The sequence below is a fragment of the Spermophilus citellus genome, assembly GCF_964194105.1.
Source record: "Spermophilus citellus genome assembly, chromosome: 7".
NCBI classification, from domain to species: domain Eukaryota; kingdom Metazoa; phylum Chordata; class Mammalia; order Rodentia; family Sciuridae; genus Spermophilus; species Spermophilus citellus.
Window position 1 is genome coordinate 25,272,280 of NC_138188.1, and position 25,946 is coordinate 25,298,225.

Here is a 25,946-nt window from a genome sequence, read left to right on the forward strand (position 1 = left end):
TTGTTACCCTCATGGTCTCTGTCCTCCTTTCAGGGCTTCAACTCTCCCAGGGATAAGGGAGGTCCACAGGAAGCCTCTTGGATCTGGTCTCTATCCCCAAAGTGATCTGGTGTCTCTGCCCCACATAAGCCTCAGCTTTGCCTTAGGTGACATTGGATGACAGCCCTCTTCTACTATCTTGGATGTTCTGGACACAGGTAGGATGACCAGAGAAGAGCTCAGAAAATGAAACTTTACAGGGTTAGGATATACTCCATTCCAAGTCACATTGTCTCTTTAAGGCTTCAGCTCATCTCATAGGGAGGGGTGGTCTGATGGGTCTCCCTGAGTGCTAGATGTGGGACAGCCATCTCTTGGGCAGGACTGTGGCCACTCACCAAACCTCTCAAGGGCAGCAGTATCCTGGAGGAAGCTGCCAGTCCTTTCCTCTTTCTCCAGCCTTTAATGCCCACAAGTAGGAGTCTCTGGCTTTGCTTTCCTTAAAGCTATACTGAGTACAAGGGGCTCACAGCTGGATTTACTGCAATTTCAAAGAAACATTTGGGTCCCTGGAACCAACTTACCATGGTCATGGTAACTGTCCTGGACTCTTGAGCCTCCTTCAGGCCTTATCCATTCTCACTTGGTGGCAGGGCTCCCCAGGGCAGCACCTCCCTAGCCCAGAAGTCATGGACAGCAGTGCCAATGGCAGAGCACCACTGCTCTCCAACCCATGAGACTTCTGTGTACAGACAGGTTGCTCTGTCAGCTGTCCTTGTTTAATGCTCCAGACCAGTTTAGACACTCAGAGACCCCACTGTGAAGATAGTGCTGTAGCATCTTGGGTCTTGGGATCCCTGGGAGGTCAGGCAGAATGTTGGTGACCGGTGTTTGGGGTCCTACCTTGTCACTCCCACAGTGGCCACCCCGGGATGGCTGGCAGAAATTTTGCTGGTAGGTGGTGCTCACGTGGGGAGGCTGAACCTGCACAAAGTGGACGAGGCGCTGTGGGAAGCTACTGAGTCCTGGGCCTGGCCGGAAATTGGACTGGTAGGAAGATTCCAGGGGCCGCTGCTGGCTCAACTCCAGCTCACAAGGTGCCCAGCGAAGGAAGGTGTGCCGCTGCCAGAGGCGCTCCAGGTCTTTCCGTCTTCCAATTCCCTGCAGCAGGCAGTAGGGGCCCTCCTCAACGGTATGGGCCCTTGGCCCACAGTCTTGGCACCAAGCATTTCCTTGGGCCCCATCTAATCCCAAATCTGTTTGGTGATGCCTAGCCCATACCTGGCCTCCCTGGCCTGTCCCCTGTCCTCATTGGCTTGCCTCCTCAGTGATGGGAACCATTCTGCTGTGGAAATGGGGTCCTGAAAATCCAGTGGCCCCCAGCAGACTTGCATATAGTATTGGGGCAAGTTGGCAGAGGAAACCAAAACAGAGGTACCACTCTTAAAAGAATAAGAGATTTCCCAGAGGAGAAATATTGTGGGGGAAATAGGCACTCCTCTGCCTGTTTAAAGAACCCTCCCTTTCTTCAGGATCTTAATTCACTCCACCCTACCAACTGCTGTATGCTCAACTTCCACTTGGGCTGGGGGATTGTCTCTTCTCTTGCCTGTCTGTAGCACTCACTTTGTCAAAGGAAGTGCGGTTGTCATGCTTGGAGAAAAAGTGTTGCTGTGCTGGTTCCTTGAAAAATAATGAGAAAGAAGGTGAAGGGGGGAAATGATGCTTACCTTCTCCCCCAGATATTGCCTCAGTGTCCATAATGGAGGGAAGCTTCAGGAGCCACCACCTCTAAACTGCTAAACTGTCAACACTCTGAAAGGTCAGAGACAAATTAAAGCAGTACCTTACTCCCTGGATATTTCGTTCTGGGACTTTCCCTGAAGTAGTAGCTTCTGAGGCCACCGGTTGAGGAGTGGGCTGAGACATCTACCAGGACATCCTGCCATAAGTGGGGCCCTTTAACACTAGATTGCAAAGTCTTTTCTCTGTCCACACTTACTCCCTTTACAGCATAACCATGCTCTGAACCCTACATTCTATCTGGAACTATAATTTTTGTCTCTAGCTCAAGCTGTCTCCTGAACCCCAGTCTCAAGAGCCAACTGTCTTCCACATTTCCATGTCAACTCTTGATAGTATATCCAAACAACTTTGGATCATCCTCCAGACCCATTCTACCTACAGCCTCGCCCAGCTTAAGCAATGGCAGTTAGGTCCTGTCAAACACCTCAGAGTCCCCTTGGTTCTTTTCTCTCACATTCCACATCCAATGTACCAAGAAATCCAATTGATATTTCCTTCAAAGTGTATCCAGGATCAAATTACTTCTCAGCATGTCCAGACTTTTCTCTGGTCCAAACCACCTTATTTTCTTGCCTGAATTATTGCAAGAGCTTCCTGCCTGGTGTCCCTGCTTTCAAGCTCACCTTACCACCCTAATCTGTGGTCTTCTTAGTAGAAAGAAATTCTTTTAGTACATGAATCAGATCACATCTTGTTTGCCACAGAAGTTTTACATTTTTTTTGTTGTTGTTGTTTTGTTCTTAGTTGTAGATGGACAGCATGCCTTTATTTTTTTAATGTGGTTCTAAGGATTGAATTCAGTGCCTCACACTGGATTCAAGTGCTCTGCCACTGAGCTACAGCCCCAGCCCCAGTTCTTTTTGTTTGTAACAGCCAGAGTTACAGTAGTGGTTCATGAGACCCACATGATACTGATTTTTCCCTATTGATCCTACCTCCAGTCACAGTGGCATTCTCCCTGCTCCCCAAACATGCCAGATACTTCCTCCTCAGGCCTTTGCTCCACTAGTTTCTTCTGCTGGCCATGGAGTTCCCTTTTACTTACCTCTTGAGAGACATTCCTTTAGTTTTGTACCAGTAGTCCCATCTCCTCAACTCCATGTTTTCTGCTTCCTAACACTCTCTATATAATGATATTGCCTGTCCTCTGATGCCTTTCATTGGAACATAAGCTCTTTGCTCTCTGCCTTGCTTACTCCAGCCAGGCATAGTAGTACAAACCTGTAATCCCAGCAGTTTATGAGGCCAAGACAGGAATATCACAAGTTTGAGGCCAAACTTGTGATCAACGACTTAGTGAGGCCCTCAGTAACTTAGTGAGACCTTGTCTTAAAATTAAAAAAATAAAAAGGTCTGGAGATATGGCTCAGTGGTGAAGTGCCCTTGGGTTAAATAACCAGTACCTAAATAAATAAATAAATTTTATTTTATTTTATTTAGAGAGAGAGAATTATTTTTTAATATTTATTTATTTATTTTTAGTTTTCAGTGGACACAACATCTTTGTATGTGGTGCTGAGGATCGAACCCGGGCTGCACGCATGCCAGGCGAGCACGCTACAGCTTGAGCCACATCCCCAGCCCCAATAAATAAATTTTAAAAAGTAGGTGGACCGTAAAATCTAGAAAGGTAAAGTAATTTGCCTTGAGTTGAATATCAGATCTGGGACTCAAACACACTACATTATACTAGCTCACATCTCCTTGTACCTCTTCCTCTAATCATGCTTTGTAATTGTTTAATTATTTATCTCAAACCTAGGCAGCAATTGATGAAGTGCAAATGAGAAATCACCAAAAAGTCTACAAACCTGAGGAAAACTGCTAGATTTACCACATCTAAAGAATGATGAACAAGAAAGGAGGGGAATTGAGAAAGTAGTTTTTCAATCATTACAATAATATCGGCCCAGCACCATGACACATACCTGTAATCCCAGTGGCTAAGGAGGCTGAGGCAGGAGGATCATGAGTTCAAAGCCAGCCTCAGCAAATTAGCAAGGCCCTAAGCAACTAAGTGAAATCCTGTCTCTAAATAAAAATACAAAAAAGGGCTGGGGATGTGGCTCAGGTTTTTTTTTTTTTTAATATTTATTTTTTAATTATCAGCGGACACAACATCTTTGTTTGTACGTGGTGCTGAGGATTGAACCCGGGCCGCACACATGCCAGGCAAGCGTGCTACCGCTTGAGCCACATCCCCAGCCCCAGGGTTTTTTTTTAATATTTATTTTTTAGTTTTCGGCGGACACAGCATCTTTGTTTGTATGTGGTGCTGAGGATCGAAACCGGCCCGCACGCATGCCAGGCGAGCGCGCTACCGCTTTGTGGCTCAGTTTTTAAGTGCCCCTGAGTTCGATCCCTGATACAAAAATAAAAAGATTAGCTAAAGAATAAAAATCCATCTTCAGCGAGAGATTATGCTGAAGGGATCAGGTATAGGTTTTTTTTCTTTGAGTTTGTAAGTGTGGGATCTTAAAAATTAAAAAAAAAAAAGTAAGTCACAGAAACATGATCTCCGCCCCAACACACACACACACACACACACACCACACAAACACACACAAGGTCAGGAATGTAGCTTAGTTGTAGAGTACTTGCCTGGTGTGTGGGAGGCCCTGCATTCAATTCCCAGTACCTCAAGTAAAAAAATAAGAGAGGAGGAAGGGAATCAAGAGGAAGAAGAGAAGCAGAAAGAAAAAGAAAAGAAACAAGTCTAGCCAAGCATGGTGTTGCATGACTGTAAGCAACTCAGACCCTCAGCAACTTGGTGAGATCCTGCTTCAGAATTTAGTGAGGTATGGTGGCATATGCCTATAATCCCAGAGACTCTGAAGGCTGAGGCAGGAGGATCTCAAATTCAAAGCCAGCCACAGCAATTTAGCAAGGCCCTAAGCAATTTAGTGAGATCCTGTCTCAAAAAATAAAAAGGGCAGACTGGGGTTGTGGCTCAGTGGTAGAGTGCTTGCCTAGCATGCATGAGGCACTGGGTTCATTCTCAGCACCACATATAAATAAGTAAGTAAGGGGCTGGGGATGTGACTCAAGCGGTAGCGCGCTCGCCTGGCATGCGTGCGGCCCGGATTCGATCCTCAGCACCACATACCAACAAAGATGTTGTGTCCGCCCAGAACTAAAAAATAAATATTAAAAATTCTCTCTCTCTCTCCTCTCTCACTCTCTCTTTTTTTAAAAAAATAAGTAAGTAAAATAAAGGTCCATCAACAACTAATAAAAATATTTTAAAAATAAAAAGGGCTGGGGATGTGGCTTAGTGGTAAGTGCCCCTCTGTGCAATCCTGGGCACAAACAAAAGAACTCAAACAACAACAAAAAAATTATAAATAAGGGGCTGGAGATGTGGCTCAAGTGGTAGCGTGCTCACCTGGCATGCGCAGGGTGCTGGGTTCAATCCTCAGCACCACATAAAAATAAAATAAAGATGTTATGTCCACCGAAAACTAAAAAATAAATATTTTTAAAAAGATATTGTGTCCACCTAAAACTAAAAAATAAATATTAAAAAATATATAAATAATTCAAATTGAAAAAGGAGAATGGAGATGCAGTTCAGTGATAAAGCACTCCTGGATTAAATACCCAGTACCCCTCCATACACACACAAAAAAAAAAAAAAAGAAAAGAAAAAAAATCTACATGAAAAGGATGAAGACTAGAAGGAAAATATTTACAAACCACATACCCAATAAAGGATTTGTATATAGAATTTATAAAGAACTCTAACATCTCAACAGTAAAAATACAATCTAATAAGAAAATGGGCAAACAATATGAAGATTTTTTTCATCAAACACAATGTGCAGATGGAAAATAACACATTAAAGGATTTTCAACATCACTAAACAATAGGGAAATAGAAATCAAAACTACAGTGAAATATCACTACACATCTATTGGAATGGCTAAAATTAAAAATAGAAATGTGAGTGAGAATGCAGAGAAACTAGATCATTCATGCATTGCTGGTGGGAATGTAAAAATGGTACAGCCATTCTGGAGAAGAGCTTGACAGTTTCTTTAAAAAAATACATGCAACTACCATCTGACCCAGCAATTGTACTTCTGGGCATTTATCCCAGAGAAATGGAAACCCATGTTCACCAAAAAAATCTGTGCACAAATGTTCATAGCAGCTTTATTTATAAAAAGCTCAAAGCTGGAATCAGCTTAGATGTCCAATAAGTGAATGTTTAAACAAATCAATACATATGTGCCATGGAATACTGTTCAGTAATGAATTGAATTATTGATACACTCAATGGATCTTGGATAACTAGGAAATTATACTGAGCAAGAAAACCTCTCCAAAGGTTGAATATTGTATTATTCCATTTTTAAAAATATTTATTTTTTGGTTGTTCTTGGACACAATGCCTTTATTTTATTTATTTATATATAGTGCTGAGGATCAAACCCAGGGCCTCGCATGTGCTAGGCAAATGCTCTACCACTGAGCCACAACCCCAGCCCCTGTATTATTCCATTTATATAGCAATTTTCCCCAATATTGGGGGTTGAATCCAGGGGACACTTTACCACTGATTTACATTTCTAGACCTTTTTATTTCTTTTTTATTTGGGGGGAGAAAGGAGTGCTAGGGATTGAACTCATGGGCACTCAACCACTGAGTCACATACCCAGCCCTATTTTGTATTTTATTTAGAGACAGGGTTTCACTGAGTTGCTTAGCACCTCACCGTTGCTGAGGTTGGCTTTGAACTCTCGATCCTCCTGTCTCAGCCTCCCTAGCTGCTGGAATTACAGCGCCCGGTTTGTTTGTTTATTTATTTATTTGATTGATTGATTGATTTTTGGTATTGGGGATTGAGCTGCATACTACTAAACTACATCCCCTGTCCTTTTTTTTTTTTCTTTCCTTTTTGGTACCAGGGATTGAATCCAGAGGCACTTAACCGTTGAGCCATATCCCCAGCCCTTTTTTATTTTTTTGTTTTTGAGACAGGGTCTCAAATAAAGCTTATATAAATAAAGCTGCATAGATTTTTTTTGTTGCTTAGGGCATCACTAAATTGCTGAGGCTGACTTTGAATTTATAGTATTCCTGCATCAACCCCCCAAGCTGCTGGGATTACCATGTACAGCTGTTTTTGTTGTTGTTGTTGTTTGTTTGTTATTGTTTGTTTATTGTCTTTTTTTATGGTGACAGGATTCTCACTAAGTTGCTGAGGATTTCTCACAAGTTGCTGAGACTGGCCTTGAACTTACAATCTTTCTGCCTCAGCTTCCTAGGTTGCCAGCATTATAGGTTTGTGCCATTGCATCTGGCTGTATTTTTATTTTGAGACAGGATCTCACTAAGATGCCCAGGCAGGTCTCAAACTTGTTATCTTCTTGCCTCAGCCTCTGGAATAGTTAGAATTACAGGCATGTGCCACAGTGTCTGCTATATGGCACTTTAAGTGACAAAAATTTTAGAAATGGAGGAGAGATTGGTAGTTAAGATCAGAGAAAGTATGTAAGAGTGGGAAGGAGTTGAGTTGGTAATATAAGATCAGCACCAGGGATCCTTGTAATGTTAAAGATGATAAAATTTGAGGGCTGGGGTAGCTCAGTGGTAGAGTGCTTGCCTCTCGTGTGGGGCACTGTTTTCAATCCTCAGCACCACATTAAAAAAAAATTGTGTTCATCTTCAACTAAATAAATATATTTTTTAAAAGATGATAAAATTTTATAGATCTCCCTCTCTCTCTCTCCCTCCCTCCCTCCCTCTCTTTCTCTCTTTCTCTCTCTCTCTCTCTCTCTCACACACACACACACACACACACACACAAGTACAAATAAAACTGGGAAATCTAAATGAGATTGCTTCAGTATCAATGTCCTGGTTGTGGACTGTAGCTTTGCAAAATGCTAACATTAAGGAAACTGGGAAGTGTAGAGGTGATTATTATTTCTTACAACTGCTTAAGAATCAGGTACAGTGACATCCGCCTGTAATCCCAGCTGCTTGGGAAGCTGAGGCAGGAGGATTGTGAGTTCAAAGCCAGCTTCAGCAAAAGTGAGGTGCTAAGCAACTCAGTGAGACCCTGTCTCTAAATAAAATACAAAATAGGGCTGGGATGTGGCTTAGTGGTCAAGTGCCCTAAGTTCAGTCCCTGGTACCAAACAAAACAAAACAAAAGAATCCAACAAGTTCCTGTTGACCTCCAATTTTCTCCCCTGCCTCTATTCTCAGCTGCAGAATTGTACAAAGCCTTACAACAAATGGCTCAGTTGTTGGAGATAGCTCTGATTCTGGAAACTCACTATTTCTACAGTGGCAGGATAATATATGAGCCTGATTGGAGTTTTGCTCTCTCACAATTGTGGGAGCCTGTTGAGAAGAATAATCACACCCTCTCTCCCTACGCAGTTCTGGGTTTTCTTGCTCTGGTATCTTTGTTTCTAAACTGTTCAGGGCTCCTTTTCTACAGAGGTGGTAAAACCCATAAATAGGAAGGGCTAGAGCTACAATTTCTCTTTTTATATTTATTTTTTAGTTTTTTTTTAAGAGGACACAGTATCTTTATTTTTTATTTTTATGTAGTGTTGAGGATCGAACCCAGCGCCCCACGCATGCCAGGCGAGTGTGCTACCGCTTGAGCCACATCCCCAGCCCTACAATTTCTTTTTTAATGGGACTTGGAGGTAGGTTTCCTGAGAGGAGGCAGCATTTACAAGTTGAGGCTTAAGGACCTTGTAGAGGCTGGACAGTCTGTATTCAGTAGGGTTCTGAGAGGAGCCTCCATGTCAAACTGAGGTGTGGGGCTTAGTAGAGACACAGCAGTTATGGCACCACAGATGAAGGACCTGACCTCATCCATGAGTCTGGGACTCTTGTCTGACTTTAGGAACAAAGAGAACAAGGATTACATTTCCTAAGAGTCAGGTAGGTGAAGGCAATTTGGTTTACCAGAAAAACGAAAAAAAAATGTTTTTGTTTCTGAATATCACAGACAAAATGTTTACCTGCCCACTGGGTGTGGTGGCACATGCCCGTAATCCTAGCAACTTATGAGGATGAGGCAGGAGGACTGCAAGTTTGAGGCCAGCCTCAGCAACTTAGCAAGACCCTGTCTCAAAATAAAAAGGACTGGGGATGTATCACTGTGGTAGAGCACTCAGGGGTTCAATCCCCAGGACAAAAAAAAAAAAAAAAAAAAGAAAAAGAAAAAAAAATTTTTATCCTCCCCCAAACCAAAAGAAAGTAGATGTCACATTTTAAAAGGTCTTTAAACAATAGCCACAATCAACTGAAACCTGATACCTTCAACCAAGCCAAAAATAAGATGTGCACCTTCCCTGGGAAGTCCTTCCTATTAATTAAGATAGCTTTAAATCTAGAAAGAGCCATTTATACAACCTGAGTCCAAAATACACAGATCATGCTAGCTGGAGTTGTTGATAATACTATAAATTCTCCAAGTCTTCAGTTTCATCATGAACTCTATATCTATACCTGGGGCTGGGTTTAATGGATTGAGAGGCTCTTCTAGTCTCTGGGATGAAAAACGTCACTGAGGGCTACAGACATTCAGTAGAAAGGCTCTAGGTTCCTTCTATTCCTGTACAAAATTCACTCCACACCCTCAAAAAGGTAGGTGGCCATCCAGGTGTGGTGGTACATGTTGGTAATCCCAGGGGCTCAGGAGGCTGAGGCAGGAGGAGGATCACAAGTTCAAGGCCAGCTTTAGCAATTTAGCAAGGCCCTGAGCAATTAGAAAGATTCTGTCTCAATAAATAAGTAAATGAATAAATAGGCTGGGGATGTGGCTCAGTGTTTAAGTGTCCCTGGGTTCAATATTTAGTATCAATCAATCAATAAACAAATAAATGGGAGGTGGCTCTGATGGGCAGTCTAGGATTGCACTTGGGTATGGTTTGGAAGACAGTGCCAGGCAGACCTTCCAATTGAACATGTTAAGGAAATTCAGGTTGCACAACATGGCAGCCTTCAGGACCCTTCTTTCAGCCTAAGAAAGAAATTCTTGAAGAATCCAAATGACAGTTGCAGTTGGACCTCACAAAGGGCGGGGAAATAAGCTGCAGTGGGTGGGCATATTCTGGGCACTGATACTGGTTCCTATGGATTTTCCTCCCCCATAATCTTGTTCAGGAGGTGGACCTGAGTAGATGTGTCACAGGGTCCCTTCACTCTGGCCACTACAGAGTCCTGGGAAGAGATGGATAAAGAGAGGGAGATTTTTTTTTCTAACCCCTCCCAAGCTAGCTCCCACCTGGCTGTATCTCTCCACTTAGGACCACTGTTCCTCTCAGGGTAGCTCTTGCCACACCTTTCTCTGTCCTTATGGGTTCTAGGAGCCATGCATCTCGTTATCCCTTTGGGCCCAATAGTAATACTGCCCACTTGATTGTTATCAGACTGTGAGACTGCCTTTTCCTGAGGCCCCTACACCCACTCTCTTTAAAAGTATACCCTCCTGACTTCTCTTGTTTTAAGCCTGCTGAGACCTTGACTGGTAATATACAGTGCCCTCTCCTTGTTTCCAGGCCTGTAATGGCGGAAGGCCTAGGACCCTGTACCCCTTTACTGTATAGAAACCTGTTTTAGCTACTCTAGGACATGTCTGCCATCTCTCCTATCCAGTCTTCCAGATATGTAGACTAGTATCCAGTAGCCTCCTGTGCTATTTCCCTGCCTGACTAGGTGTCCTACTCATTCCCAAGGTCCATTTGCCATATACTTTGCTATTCCGGGACAAGAGGGCAACCTTCAGAATTTGGAGCACCCAAGCTAGGGATAAACTTTCCGAAAGAAGTATTTAAGCAACAGAGAATATCTTCTGGAAAGAATTTCAGAGGCACTGGCAGAAGAAATAAATGAGCACCTATCATGGGTCCAAGAAGCGGGTGTACTCTGCTGATGTTATTAACATTAGGAGGATAAAGCCCACTCACATGTTCCCTACCCCAGGTCCCAGACCTCAGGGTCCCTCCTGAGGGCTCCAGAGAAGCCAGGTAAAAAGTCCCTCATTGGAGCTCCTGGCAGAATAGAAAAATATAAAGAGGAACCCTCCTGGAAAGGGAGATGTGTCCTCATTCATCATTGGGAGAGTTGGCTTCAGCTGTGCTGACCCACCTAGGACAGCTATGTGTGTGGGGGAAAGGGATACCATTTATTCAGACCTGGACTGTGAGGCTGGCGGTAGGCTTTTGTGGCATTGAGTATCTGAACTGGAGGGCTGTTCAGCAAAACTGAAGCCTTCCTTCCTGGGTTCTGAAGGCTCTCACCCCTAATTATGCATCCCACTGAGGCTTGGACCCTTCCTCCATCTAGAAGGAACAGTGAGCAGTTTGGCACCTGCTCTTCTCTAAATAGAGGGAAGATCTGACATTCCAGGGAAGAGGAACCAAATCTCCTGTCTGTCCCAGGGTTAGGATGAACCTGGGTATCAGTCTGATTCTGAAAGGGTTGGTATGAGGACCTTGAGGCCTGGGAGAGGCAAGAAATGGCCCATCTCTTCCTGCCCGCCTCCCACCCCGCACCTTGTACCTGACATCGCTGCAGGAATGTTGCTGGAGGTTGGGGCTTGGCTGCAAGGCGATATTCTCCAGCAGTTTCACTCTTGAATTGGCCTCTGTAGTGCCCATAAAAGCCACTGTTGTGCTATAACAAGGCATGCATGAGATAAAGCCCACTCACACGCTCCCTACCCCAGGTCCCAGACCTCAGGGTCCCTCCTTTTTACCTGGCTCCAGAGAAGCCATGTAAAAAGCCCCTCACTGGAGCTCCTGGAAGAATAGAAAGAATATAAAGAGTAACACTCCTGGAAAGGGAGATGTGTCCTCATTCATCATTGGGAGAGTTGGCTTCAGCTGTGCTGACCCACCTAGGACAACTATGTGTTTGGAGGAAAGCGATACCATTTATTCAGAGCAGAGTTCTATGGGCATGTCCACTACTCATTGGTTTGGTCTTAAGGTACCTGAGAGGAAGTCCCCTTTGATGTCCTCCCCACAGTGTTAAAAGTAGATCAAGGATCCCTGAAAATCAAGGGACCTATGGATCCTTCTGCATCTTTTGACAAAGCTAAGAACACTCATTTGCCACATACTTTGCTATTCCGGGACAAGAGGGCAACCTTCAGAATTTGGAGCACCCAAACAAGGGATAAACTTTCCAAAAGAAGTATTTAAGCAATAGAGAATATCTTCTTGAGAGAATTTCAGAGGCACTGGCAGAAGAAAGAAATGAGCACCTATCATGGGTCCAAGAAGCTGGTGTACTGTGCTGATGTTATTAGATGGATACCCTGTGGATGATCATGGTCCACCTTCTTGTCCTGAGTTCTAAGAATGGGTTTATCTGATACTCTACAGTTATAATCCTGAGCAGAGGAACCTGTTCTGAACATGGCTTCTGTCTACCATAGCAGACTTCTCAACAGGACTGGAAAACCCAAAATCTTTTCATTGCACTGAAGATTAAGTCACCTTACTTGTCTACCTCTGTACTGTTTAGAATCTCTTGCTGTCTATTTAGTTAAGTTCAACAGTATTTACTGGACCTTTAGGTCATAGAGCTGGACCCAGGAAATACAAATAGATGAAAACACAATCACTGTCCTTAGATGTTCCCAGACTGTAAAGCGGTCAAACTCCAGAGTAAGGATGAGGATGTGAATCAAACAATGAACGGGGAATAAACGGGGTGACAAGAGGGTTAGGGGGCTCAGCTGTCTAGCAGACAAGGTTGTATGGAAGGGGACAAAGTATCAGGAAGACTAGGTAGCCTCCAGGGATGACCCCAGAACTGAAGAGGGGAAGGTGGCAGCTCAGGGTTCTCTACCAGCTTGCTGGATGAAACCTAACTTCACCCTCATAACTCACTCAGATTCCATGTATAACCCCAGGGTCAGGGGCCAGGATTAGCTATGAAGTGCACTCTTACCCAGGAGCCTATTAAAGCACTTTGCATCTTTCCGGGAAGGGAGTAGAAAAGACAAACTTTTCTCTTGTCTTTTTGAGGTTACATCTGAGGAAAGAGAATCTGGAGGGGTCCACTTGATGTTGCTTAGTAACAAGAGGAGGTTGTGACTCCACAATGCTGTTTGTTGAGGCAGCACCTGACCTGCTACTCTTTTGTCCTTTCTGCTGTTTCTTCTCTATAAGAGAAATCTGTCCCTTGGCATTATCAGTCTGCAAGACCCTTATTTAAACATATGGGAATCCACACTGGAGTTCAGTAGACTCACAGCCAATGAAGCATTTAATAATGTAGTAGAGGCAAATCTTGCATTCTAAAACTATGCAACCATACTGCTAAGAAGATAAATTTTAGAAAGTATGTCATGAATTCAGAAGAAATGTTTAAGAGGCTGATAGCTCTTAGGAGGAAATATAGGCACACACCATTACTCCTGGATCTGTATTTTTAGTATTTAAACCGAGACCTATCACATGAGTTGAGTGGAATTTTCCACTTGTCATCCCGCTGGCACTCAAAAAAGTTTTGGATTTTGTATTTTTGGATGAGGGATGCTCAATCTTCATAGGAGAAAAATTTAGCAGCCTGACAATGGGACAATGAAAAAATTGGGTTATAGTCACTCAATGCAGTTACTATGAAGGGGCTGCAAATATGGGCATCCACAGAAATCAACTCTAAATATGTTGAATCAAAAAGTTGTATAAAGATACACAAAATATATCATTTATAAGATGATAGACATGAAAATCAATGCAATGTATTATTTATGGATAGAAACATGAATTTTGGGCTGAGGTTGTAGCTCAGCGATAGAGCAGTTGCCTCGCATGTGTGAGGCACTGGGTTCAATCCTCAGCACCACATAAAAATTAAAAAAAAAAGATATTGTATCCATGTACAACTTAAAAAATATTTTTAAAAAAGTATAAATCATGCATAAGAATGATATTAGGGGCTGGATTTGTGGCTCAGTGGTAGAGTGCTCGCCTAGCATGCGTGAGGCACTGGGTTCGATCCTCGGCACCACATAAAAATAAAGATTAAAAAAAAAGGGCTGGGGATGTGGCTCAAGTGGTAGTGTGCTCGCCTAGCATGCATGAGGCCCGGGTTCGATTCTCAGCATCACATACAAACAAAAGATGTTGTGTCCACCGAAAACTAAAAAATAAATATTAAAAAAATCTCTCTTAAAAAAGATAAAAAAGAATGATATTAAATCATTACCACATGTAAATAATATAAATGTCCATCAACAACTAAAAATATATGATTTTTTTTAAAGATAGCCCTTTTTATTAACTCAATGGTAGAGCACTCCTGAGTTCTTCTATAAACATAAGAATAGTATCAGGGAGAAGAGAATGGAGCTTCAACTCTGTAATTTTATTTTTTGCAGTGCTGGGATTGAACCCAGGACCCTGTGCATGATAGGCAAGTTCTCTAGCCCTGGACTACACTCTAGTACTTTACAGTATTAGCAATTGAACTCAGGGGTGCTCTACCACTGAGTTAATAAAAAGGGCTATCTTTTTATTTAATTTTTTTAATATAAATTTTTAGTTGTTGATGGACCTTTATATTATTCATTTATATGTCATGCTGAGAATTGAACCCAGTGTCTCAAATATGATAGGCATGCTCTCTACCACTGAGTCACAACTCCAGCCCAACCTTTTTTTGAGACAGAGTCTCACTAAGTGACCCAGGCGGCCTCAAATTTGTGGTCTTCTTCCTCAGCTTCCTGATTCTCTGGGATTATAGGTGTGTGTCACTGGGTCCAGGTATTTTTCAAAGCTTTATTTAGATATAATTAACACAATAAATGGCATATAGTGAAAGTTACAATTTGATACTTTTTCATATATGTACTCATCCATGAAACATCACTTCAATGAAGACAGTAAACATTACCACCCCAAGTTTCCTTCTGTCCATTTGTCATTTGTAATCCTTCCCTATGGTAGTACTCATCTATCTCACGCAACCACTGTGCTATTTTTTTTTTCTTCACTTGATGCCTGGAATGGAACCCAGAGCTTCACACATGCTAAGTATACATTCAACCACTGAACTATACCTCCAGTCCCACTGTTTTTTGAGAGAGAATTTTAATATTTATTTTTTAGTTTTCGGGGGGCACAACATCTTTGTATGTGGTGCTGAGGATTGAACCTGGGCCGCAGGCATACCAGGCGAGCGCACTACCGCTTGAGCCACATCCCCAGCCCCCCCACCCCCGCCACTGTTCTTTTGGTCACTATGGATTATTTGCATTTTCTAGAATTTTATATAAATAGAATCACACAGTATGCATTCTTTTGTATCTGATTTTCACTCAGCACAATCCATATTGCTGCATGGAGTTGTTCAGTCCTCATTGTTTTCCTGTTGTTGTCCATTGGATGGATATACCAAATCGTTCTTCCTGGTCTTTTGAATTCTCAAACTAATCAGATTTTTTTTTTTTTTTTTTTTTTTGGTACTGGGGATTGAACTCAGGGGTACTCAACCACTGAGCCACATCCTCAACCCTATTTTGTAATTTATTTAGAGACATGGTCTCACTGAGTTGCTTAGCTTTTGCTGAGGCTGGCTTTGAACTCCTGATCCTCCTGTCTCAGCCTCCCAAACTGCTGGGATTACAGGTGTGTGCCACCACGCCCGGCTCAACCAGAGTTTTGTTTCCACTATATCTCTGAAAATGTTCCTGCCAAGGTCACCAGCAGTTCTCACTCATTTTCTTTGAAACATCAGCAACTTGCCACAGTTGATTTCCTCTTCTTTTGAAATATGTTTCAGATGGCTTCCAGAGAGGCTCACTCTTTGGTGTCTCTGTTGCTGAAGAAAAACCTAAATAAACCCTCTAGCTTTGCCTGTTCTTAGTTGACTAAAATCACTAGTATTGGAAGTTACACAGCTGTGCAATACATTATTAGTCTCCCACTAGTTTTGCTGTAGAAGACACTTTTGGTGTGCATTATGATAACAGTTGTCTAGGCTACTTTCAAGGAATTTGAAGATTGTTTTTGTTGAAAATATGAACTCTTCACTTGGGCCCATAGATATGTCATACTTGACATGGTATTGCCTTTGTATTGTGTCTATTTTGCTGTCTTACCTTTGGGTCAGATTTCTACGCAGCTCTGCATGTAGACATTTGAGAAATGTCGAACATTTGAGAAATGTTTTGTCTGGAACTGTAGAACAAGGTTAAATTGACTTGGACTTGCTAACCATCCCTCTCCCCCACTTTTCAAGGCCAATGACACCAGCTGTTATTACCAGAAAACATTAGATTGTAAAAGGATTCAAAAGAGTTGGCACCAGGGCTGGGATTGTGGCTCAGGAGTGGAGTACTTGTCTAGCACATCTGAGGCCCTGGGTTCCATCCTCAGCACCACTTAAAAATAAAGATATTGTGTCCATCTACAACCAAAAAATAAATATTTAAAAAAAAGAGCTGACACTTGAATTTCTGGAAGATCTCTGCCTAGTCCCAAAAAGTTCATGAATATTTTCCCCTTTATTAATTTCTCTCTCTCATTATTCTTATCCTATATGTGTAACCCATCAAACTCCTCGAATTGAGATGATTTGTAAGCAAAGTTCCCTCTTCATTCTTTGGTCACTAAATAACACCTTTCTGTTTCTCTAACACTTGTCTCTCAGACACTTTTTCCTGTAGGGGATGACATTGCTCCCATCCTTTGCATGCTTTTCTGTCATCTCTGAGGTCTCTATAGTTGTGCATCTTCTAGTGCTCAATTCAATCTCTTTCATCTGTACTCTTTCATTGCTGAACTCATCCTGTTTCATTGCTTCCAAAGTCATCTGCAACCAACAGAGGCAGAGATAGAGCCTTCCTGCCCTACACCCTCTGTCCCTGCCCTTATGCCACTCCAGCATTCAGTAGACCGGAAACCTCAGACAGTGTCTTGCCTCCTTTCTTTCTCTTCCACAGTTCCAGTTTTGTGTCCCCATCAGACCGCAGTGCCTCTTGTCACAGACGCTCCCCATCTCTGCCCTCATTCCCACCATCCAAGCCCCAGCCATGTCCTAGTTTTTGGCCACCTGGTCCACCTTACATGCTGCCTTTGTAAGAGGCACCTCACCATTCTTGGGGTTCAGGGCATCCTTGATTTTTGCATATGCAATGGGGTGAAGGTCAGGCGACAAGCGGGGAGCGGGAATGAGAGTGTGGGGGTGTGAGATAAATCCCATATAGTTATGTGTACAGTGCGGTTATGTGTGGTGGGAGGCAGGCCGTCGGGCTAGGTGCTGGATCGTGCAGGTTAAGACCGTTAGGACCGTTAAAACCGTTAGCGTGGAACCGCTGCGGGCGGAGCCCTGTGGATGGAGCGGAATCCTCATTGGTCAGAGCGTGTCCTGGGGGCGGGGCCGCGCATGCTTTGGCATCTTCAGTCCGGACTAAGCATTGTAGTCAGAACCCTACAGCCTTAGGTCCGCGCGCGACAGCCGCCAGAGGTGGGGACAGAAGGGCTGGGAGGGGTGGAAACGGAATGGGAGGAGGTGGGGGTGGGGTTAGATTACTACCGGCTCCTTGGGAATAGGTTGGGAATTCCGGGGAACCTCGAGGGATTTCCTGAGACTTTGGCTTCTACACTTGAGACTAACTTTAAAGTCCCTCGTTGCTTTTTATTTCCCTGTGGCTCTGAGTCCACTCTGGCACTTGAAGGAAATGACTTGTGTACTCATCTTTGAAGAGCAGTTTTCGTCAGATTCACGAGGAGCTGCGGCTTCCCCTGGGAGAGGAAGAGTCAGCCTGGGAAGTCAGGGTGAAGAGGGACCCAGGAAAGTGCACTGGGATTTGGCTTGATTATTATTACGGGAAATTCTTTGGAGGCCTCTGGAAAACATGTCAGAATGTTTTAGTCTAGGAGCTCAAGAGTGTGTCTCCAGCTTGAAAAGAGACTGAGGATGTGAGTGGATGGCTGTTATTGGCTGAGACTTTCTTTTTTTCTACATTGGAGGAGCAGGAGGGGCATTTGGAAGTTCTCACACTAAGATTCACAGAGTTAGGCCAGGCATGGTGGCGCACCCCTATAATCAATGACTCTGGAGACTGAGGCAGGAGGATACAAGTTTGAGGCCAGCTTCAGCTACTTAGCGAGACCCTGACTTAAAAAGAAAAAGAGGGTCAAATGGAGAAGTTTATGCCCCTCAGGGACATCCTCTCTGGTCAGGGTATTTTTCCTTTCTTGCTTACCCACCCTGCCAGACACCTTTTTGTAGAAACAGTTGCATTTCTTGCACATGCTTAATCTTTCCTCCCCTTTTGTGCTGCTTTTAATAGGGTTGGGGTGAGAGGTGAGGAGGGATCCCTGCCCTTGAAAAATTTAAATGTATACATTTAATTCTCATTTACCTTAGAATGACCGTGTTCTACCTTAGAATGACTATCAATTAATAGTGTCTACTAATATCTTCAAGGACATATTTTGGCATATGGGACTTCCTATTCACTGGGAATTTAAAAGCCTATACAGGTAGCATGGAAACAGGTAAATGCCCCCAAAACAAACACAGGTAGTCCTTAGATTTAGTTGGGAGTTTATTTATCACAATCATTACTTTGGTGATGCTGAGTATTGAACCCAAAGTGCTCTACCACATTAAAGATTGCCTTAGGAATAGTTTAGATTCTGACACCCTGGATATAGTTACAGTAGTCCCACTATCCACAATTTCATAACCATAAAAAACACAGTTTCAGTTATTTATGGTCAACTGCAGTGTCATGAGCAAACTATGGCATCAACATAGACTGAACATATTTGTGTCTTTATACAATGTCAGAATTTGCTGAATAAATTCACAAGCTACTCACTTTCATTAGCTTTAATTGACCAAAATACTCATGGTTCACTTGGTGTCATGGCCAAAGCAAATAACAAATTCTTTTATTCCATGCCAATTTTAATTATTAATCTATAATAAGTCACACATCAAAATTTTCACAATGATATATGGGTTACAAAGGCTAAGAAAGGGTTAATGGTGACCAAAGGGCTTAAAGATGCAGAACTGAGTGTGAAGGCAGAGAGCAGATAGGAATATAGCAGTTAACTGAGGCTGGCTTTTAATTTGTGATCTTCCTGCCTCAACTTGTGGAGTTGCAGGGATTATAGCCATGTGCCATTGTGCCTGGACCTGTCAAAGAATTTGTTCAGAATGCAGAACTGTTCAGGGTACTGAAATTGTTCTAAGCAAGGGTCTAGACACCAGGCAGTTTTGAAGTGGGCTGTATCAAGCAGGGAGATTAAGCTGAACTAGAGCACTAGGGACAATCAGGATTTTCTTGCTTATTGATGTTCAAACACATTCACCACCTGGTCTGATGACAGATTGGTATGTGTTGATGCACCACCATCTAGGTGCCTCTCTTTGTATGTGTTCCAGGTGAAGGGGGTGCATCATTCAGTGGTCCAGTGTATCTGATAAGCTCAGGGGCCTGATTCCTTTGATATGGGTTTGCTGTGCCCAGGCATCCATATGCTTTGATTTAATCTGATAAATTCACAGGTGGTTATTTTTTTTTACTAGCATGATTAATTTTTTTATCAGTTTGTGCCTTATAATTGTCCTATGCAGCTGAGAGTTATTCTTTTCAATTAATTTTATATGACCAGGGCCTGGGGTTATGGCTCAGTGGTAGAGTGATTGCCTAGCATGTGTGAGGCCCTGGGTTCGATTCTTAGCACCACATATGAATAAATAAAATAAATGTCCATTGACAACTAAAAAAAATATTTTTAAAAAAATTTGTATGTCCAACATCTGATGGTTATCTGCTTTCCCAGACAAGTTGCCAAGTCATTTAGCCTTAGCACTCAAAATGGAGTAGCTCATGATAAACTACTGCTTTATAAAATGGAGTAATTCAGGGCTGGGCACAGCCTGAAAGCTGCTATTCTATACAACAGGGAGTTAACACAGAGCAGGGCACAACATGTAGCCATATGTAGTCCAAAAATATTAAATGGAAAGTTCCAGAAATAAGCAATTCAAAAGTTTTAAATTATGTGTCATTTTTGTTACTGGAGTCCTTGGGCAAAAGCCTTGTCCCCAGTAGTCCCAACAGATCAGGCTTGGCTACCTGTCCAATATGCCAATCAAAGAGATTAGCTATGGTTAAAGGCAGGAAATTTTTTGTTTTTAGTTTTTCCCAACTTATCTACATCCTTGCTAACAATAGTTATTTTCTGACTTAAACATTTTTTTTCCCATGGTTCTGGGGATTGAACCGAGGGTCTTCAACATGCTAAGCAAGTACTTTACCACTGAGCTGTACCCCCAGCCCTTAAAAATTTTTATTGATGTATTATAATTATACATAATATTGGCATTTATTGTTACATATTTGTACATGAACATAATATAATTTGGTCAATTTCATTCCCTCCTACTTTCTGTCTCCTTCCCCTTCTCCCTTCCCCTGGTTCTCTACCTGTGTTCTACTGGTCTCCCTTCTGTAGAATAGGAGCTTTTAATTACTATGACCACACTGGGAAGAACAGATATAGGTGTATAGTAACCAAAAATCTGTCTTCAAGGGAGTGACCCAGACTTTGAAATTTTATAGAAAAGGGAAACAAAGGCAAGGGTTGGGGCTTCCATAGCTGGGGGTTAGCATAATTGGCAGAGTATATCATTCAGGTCAGGCCATGGTCAGGTTAATCATTTTCTCAGGACTAGTTTTGGAAGGTCATCATCACTTGAGGGGGCAATTTGGTTCCCATCCTGTTTAAGTGGGCGGCCTTCATTCCCTCATGGGGTAATTGTTGTTGTTGTTTTAATATTTTTTTAATTTTTTGACCTTTATTTATTTTATTATATGTGGTTCTGAGAATTGAACCCAGTGCCTCATATATGCCAGGCAAGTAGCTAATGCTGAGCCACAGCCTCAGCTGGGGGTAATTGTTCTTGCTTAGGAAGTTAATCTGATCCAGCAGTCTATACTCTGGTTCACCATTGTTTGAGGCTTGTTTCAGTTTTTTGTTATAAATACTTATCAATCAAGGGGCTGGGTTTGTGGCTCAAGTGGTAGAGTGCTCACCTGGCCTTTGTGAGGCACTGGGTTCAATCCTCAGTACCACATATAAACAAAATAAAAATATTGTATCCACCTAAAACTAAAAACTAACTAAATACTTATGAATCAAGTCTGTTGTTCATGGAATCAAAGGTAAATTCAGAAGAAAGTAGCTCAGAAGGAAAAAAACAAAGGCAAACTCAAAGAGGGGAAAAAATGAAGTTAATGAGGTTCATGACTGGGCCCTCCTTCATTCTCTCTATTTTTTTGGTACCAGGGATTGAACCCAAGGGTGCTTAACCACCGAACTACATCCCCAGCCCCCTTTTAAATATTTTATCAAGGTTTCCCTGAGTTGCTCAGTGCCCTGCTAAATTGCCGAGGCTGGCTTTGAACTCAAGATCCTTCTGACTCAGCCTCCCTAGCTGCTGGGATTACAAGCATGCACCAGCCCACTTGGCACTCGTTCATTCTTAGTAGCATGATGCAATCTCTTGCTGTCCCACTTCATTCTGTTTAGAATGTGAATCATCCACACTGTATATGCTACCCACCTATTAGTCACTTAGTGGCCTTCTTGGTTATCCTTTTTTTTTTTTTTTTTTAAAGAGAGAGTGAGAGAGGGGAGAGAGAGAGAGAGAATTTTTAATATTTATTTTTTAGTTCTCGGCGGACACAACATCTTTGTTGGTATGTGGTGCTGAGGATCGAACCCGGGCCGCACGCATGCCAGACGAGCGCGCTACCGCTTGAGCCACATCTCCAGCCCCAGTTATCCCTTATTTTATGTGACAGTGGCTGTGAAGTGCAAGAGTAGCAATGCTTCAATTCAGAAATGCAAACAAAAGGTGTAAAGTGCTCTCTTAAAGTGGAAATGTGAGTCTTTCCAATTTAAGGAAGGAAAAAAAATCCCACATATTTCTGAGATTGCTAAGATACACAGTAAGAATGAATTCTCTATGCATGAAATTGTGAAGAAAGAAAAAGAAATTCATGATAATTTTGCTGTCACACTTCAAACTGAGAAAGTTATGGCTACAATGGATGGTAAGTAGTTATGATGGAAAAAGGTGGAATTGATGGGCTGGGGTTGTAGCTCAATGGTAAAGTACTTGCCTTGCATGTGGAAGGTACTGGGTTCGATCCTGTGCACCGCATAAAAATATAATAAAGGTATTTTGTCCATCTACAACTAAAAACGTATTTTTTAAAAAAGGTGGAATGGAGCTGGGGTTGTGGCTCAGTGGTAGAGCATGTGTGAAGCACTGGGTTGGATTCTCAGCACTGGGAAGGAAGGAAGGAAGGAAGGAAGGAAGGAAGGAAGGAAGGAAGGAAGGAAGGGAGGGAGGGAGGGAGGGAGGGAGGGAAGGAAGGAGGGAGGGTCGGTCTAACAACTAAAAAATAACTTAAAAAAAAAAGATCGGGGGCTGGGGTTCAATGTTAGAGTGCTCACCTAGCACACGTGAGGCACTGGATCCAAACCTCAGAACCACATAAAAATGAAATAAAGATATTATGTTCACCTACAACTAAAAAATAAATATTAAAAAAAGGTGGAATCCTAATCCTAGTAACTCAGGAAACTGAGGCAGGAGGATTGCAAGTTCTAGGCCAGTCTCTGCAACTTAGATTCTGTCTCAAAAAGGACTGTGAATGTAGCTTAGTGGTAAAGCCCCCTGAGTTTAGTCCCTAAATCCCTAGTACAAAAAAAAAAAAAAAAAAAGGAAAAGGAAAAGGCATTAAATTACATTAAATTATAGGATTCTGTATTATCTGTGGTTTCAGGTATCCACTGGGGGTCTTGGAACATATCCTGCGAGGATAAGGTGGAAACTAGTATATTCTAAACCCTAAGACATGGGCTATATAAATTTCATCTCAGTTGAAACAGAGATGAAAAATGATAGTGGTTTTATTTAGGTATGGAATAATGACATTAAATAATGACCTTGATGTAGTAATGTGTGTAATATTGTTTAAATTCTAAGTCTAAATTCTAGAAGGAGGAATTTCTGTAGGGAACAAAAAAAAACTATGTCTTGTATTTCATAAATATACCTCTTCTATTTAATTTTATTTGCTTATTTATTTATTTTTGAGTTGGGGTCTTATTTATAGTGCCCAGGCTGGCCTGAAATGATCCTCCTGCCTTAGCCCCCTGAATAGCTGGCTGTACAGATACTCATCACAATGCCTGGCTTGCACCTCTTTTATTTATTTATTTATTTTGAGTTACTGGCCACTGAACCCAAAGGTGTTCTACCACTGAGCTTTTATTTTTAATTTTAGAGCTTATTTGGAGTTTCTGTCAGGTGAGCATAGCTGTTCAAATACCATTGACCAAAGAATTGTCCTCTTCTGACAGGGAAGATTGTCCTCTTTGACCTAATGTGCAGTTTCTGTAGGGATGCACATGGTGCAGTGAGGAGGAAGCAGACAGCTTCCTAGCCAGCCAGATCAGCCAAGTCAATCCTAGTGATCAATGGGGTGACAGAAATCTCTGCTATATTGCCCTCACATCCTTATTTTTAATTTTGAGACCAGGACTCCCTAAGTTGTCTAGGCAGGACTCAAACTTGCAATCTTCTGACCTCGGTCTCCTGAGTAGCTGGCATTATAGGCATGCACCACCACACCCAGTTTATTATTGAGTTTAAGAGATTTTTGCAGGTCTAGGGATGTAGCTCAGTTGTAGAGTGCTTGCCTAGTTTGTGTAAGACCTTGGGTTTGATTCCTGGTACCAACAAGGGAATTCATTGTATATTTTGTATACCAATCCTTCATTAGATATTACTTTTTCTGGGCAGTGGCAGTGCACGCTGTAATTCCAGCAACTTAGAAGGCTGAGGCAGGAGGATCTCAAGTTTAAGGCCAGCCTCCATAATTTAGTGAGACCCTGTCCAAAAGTAAAATAAAATAAAAAGGTGTAGGAATTGCTGCAGGGCCTAACCTTGGACTCTCATGGAAGAATGTTTATCTTGCTCATAGGACATTATATTTTGGGACAAAGTGCTGTCAGAACACTGGTAAGAGCAATTTCCTTGCTCCTTTGACAAGGAGTTATTCCGCTGTTGGTGTGGAGTTGGGCTATGTGGCAGTTTTTGGACTCTCGGTGTCTGGACTTCCATTAAGATGATATGTATATATCCCCTCTGGCCTATCATGACTGTTATATGTAAAGTACATACCCACTATAAAAGCTATTCTTGCTGTGCAATAAAGCAGACGCTGTTCTCTGAAACTGTCTCTAGAGGGGTTTCTCTGTGCCCTCAAGCTCCACACAGTCAATGTTGGAGGGATAAATCCCCTCAGCAAGGGATATCTGTAGTTTAGTAGTAGAGTGCCCCTAGATCCAATTCCAGTACTGTAAAAACAAAAGTTTGGAAAGATTTTCTTCTAGTCTGTAGCTTGTCTTCTCATTTCAAATTTCCTTCCTTTCTCTCCCAGCACCCCATTCCTTGCTTCTTGCTTTTCTTGTGCTGAGGTGAAACCTGGAACTCCATGCCTTATACACACAATGCAGACACTCTACACTGAACTACACCCCAGCCCTCACTTTCTTGAATATCTTTCACAGAGAAATTTTTAGTTTTCTATTTTTTTTTTTGTTGTTGTTGTTCTGTGGATTGAATCCAGGGGCACTTTACCATTGAGCTACATTCCAGGTACTTTTTTATTTTTTATTTTGAGACATCATCTCACTAAGTTGTTGATGATCTCACTAAGTTGCTGAGGCTGACCTCGAATTATCCTCTTGCCTCAGTCTCCCCAGACACTGAGATCACTGTGCCCAGCTAGAAGTTTTAAATTTTAATGGAAGTCCAGTTGATCAGTTGTTTCTTTCATGGATAGCATGTTTGGCATTGTATCTAAAATGTTACCACCAGTCCCAATCCCAGAGTCATTTAGCTTTTCCTTTATGTCATCTTCTAGGAATTTTATAGTTTTGCATTTTATTTAAGTCTAAAATCTGTTTTGAGCTAATTTTTGCAAAAGGTATAAGAGCTATGTCTAAATTTATTTTCTTTTGCATGATGTTCTAGCATCATTTGTTGAAAGACTATTTTTTGATTGTATTATCTTTGCTTTTCTTTCAAAGGTCAGCTGACTATATTTAGCGGTGGGTCTACTTCTAGGCTCTCTATTCCATTGATCTTTTTGTCTATTTTTTTTTGTCTTGATTACTCATAAATTTATAGTGAATCTTAAAACTAGATATTGTTAGTTCTCTGGCTTTTACACCTCTTTTATTTTTTTTTAAAGAGAGAGTGAGAGAGGAGAGAGAGAGAGACAATTTTTAATATTTATTTTTTAGTTCTCGGCGGACACAACATCTCTGTTGGTATGTGGTGCTGAGGATCGAACCTGGGCCGCACGCATGCCAGGCAAGCGCGCTACCTCTTGAGCCACATCCCCAGCCCCCACCTCTTTTATTTATTTATTTATTTATTTTGGTATTTTGGCTCTCTATAAACTTTAGAATCAGCTTGTCAATATTCATAATATAAGTTTCTATATCATCAGCGTTTTATAGTTTTTCTCATATATTTGGCATATGTTTTGTCAGAGTTGTATGTGATGTTTTAGTACTAATATAAATGTTATTGTTTTTTAAATTTCAAATTCTATTTGTTAATTATTGGTATATAGGAAAGTGATTGATTTTGTATGCTAACTTTGTGTCCTGATAAGTGATTATCCTTTGTATCCTCAGTATAATCACTTATCCTTTGAATCCTCAGTATAATCACTTATCAGTTCTAGAAATATTTTTGTTAATTCTTTTAGATTTTCAAAATAGGCAATCATGAGCTGGCTCAGTGACACAATGCTTGCCTAGCATGCATGAGGCACTGGGTTTGATCCTCAGCACCACATAATAATAAAATAAAAATATATGTCCACTTAAAACTAAAAAATAAATATTAAAAAATAGGCAATCAATGTGTTTGTTAAAGGAGACATCTGATTAATTTGCAAAGTAAAATGCTAAAACAACAACTGCTAAATATAAAAACAAGTACTTTGACTTCTTAAATTCCATAAAGTAATATATTTAAACATTATGTGTGTTTTCATAAATGGATAAATGAAAAAGGTTTAAAAAATAGGCAATCATATAATATGTGAACAAA

General features: G+C 41.7%; 2 protein-coding genes across 3 annotated transcripts in view; one reads left to right on the forward strand and one right to left on the reverse strand.

The window, feature by feature from the left end:
* Positions 1-744: 744 nt before the first annotated feature.
* On the reverse strand, positions 745-12,746 carry CIMIP7 (ciliary microtubule inner protein 7; the record flags this gene model as incomplete). Its single annotated transcript, XM_081302568.1, has 4 exons — positions 745-1,161; positions 1,606-1,662; positions 11,322-11,435; positions 12,720-12,746. 4 exons carry the CDS (start codon positions 12,744-12,746, stop codon positions 745-747), a joined length of 615 nt encoding a protein of 204 aa, XP_081158694.1.
* Positions 12,747-17,200: 4,454 nt separating this feature from the next.
* IHO1 (interactor of HORMAD1 1) overlaps positions 17,201-25,946 on the forward strand; it is a 37,146-nt gene continuing 28,400 nt past the window's right edge. The window contains exon 1 of one of the 2 annotated variants that reach the window (XM_081302531.1): positions 17,201-17,219. The gene's annotated coding sequence lies outside the window, so the exon portion shown is untranslated. Of the gene's footprint in view, positions 17,244-25,946 lie in introns of both variants that reach the window. The other variant, XM_081302532.1, reaches the window with a different exon arrangement.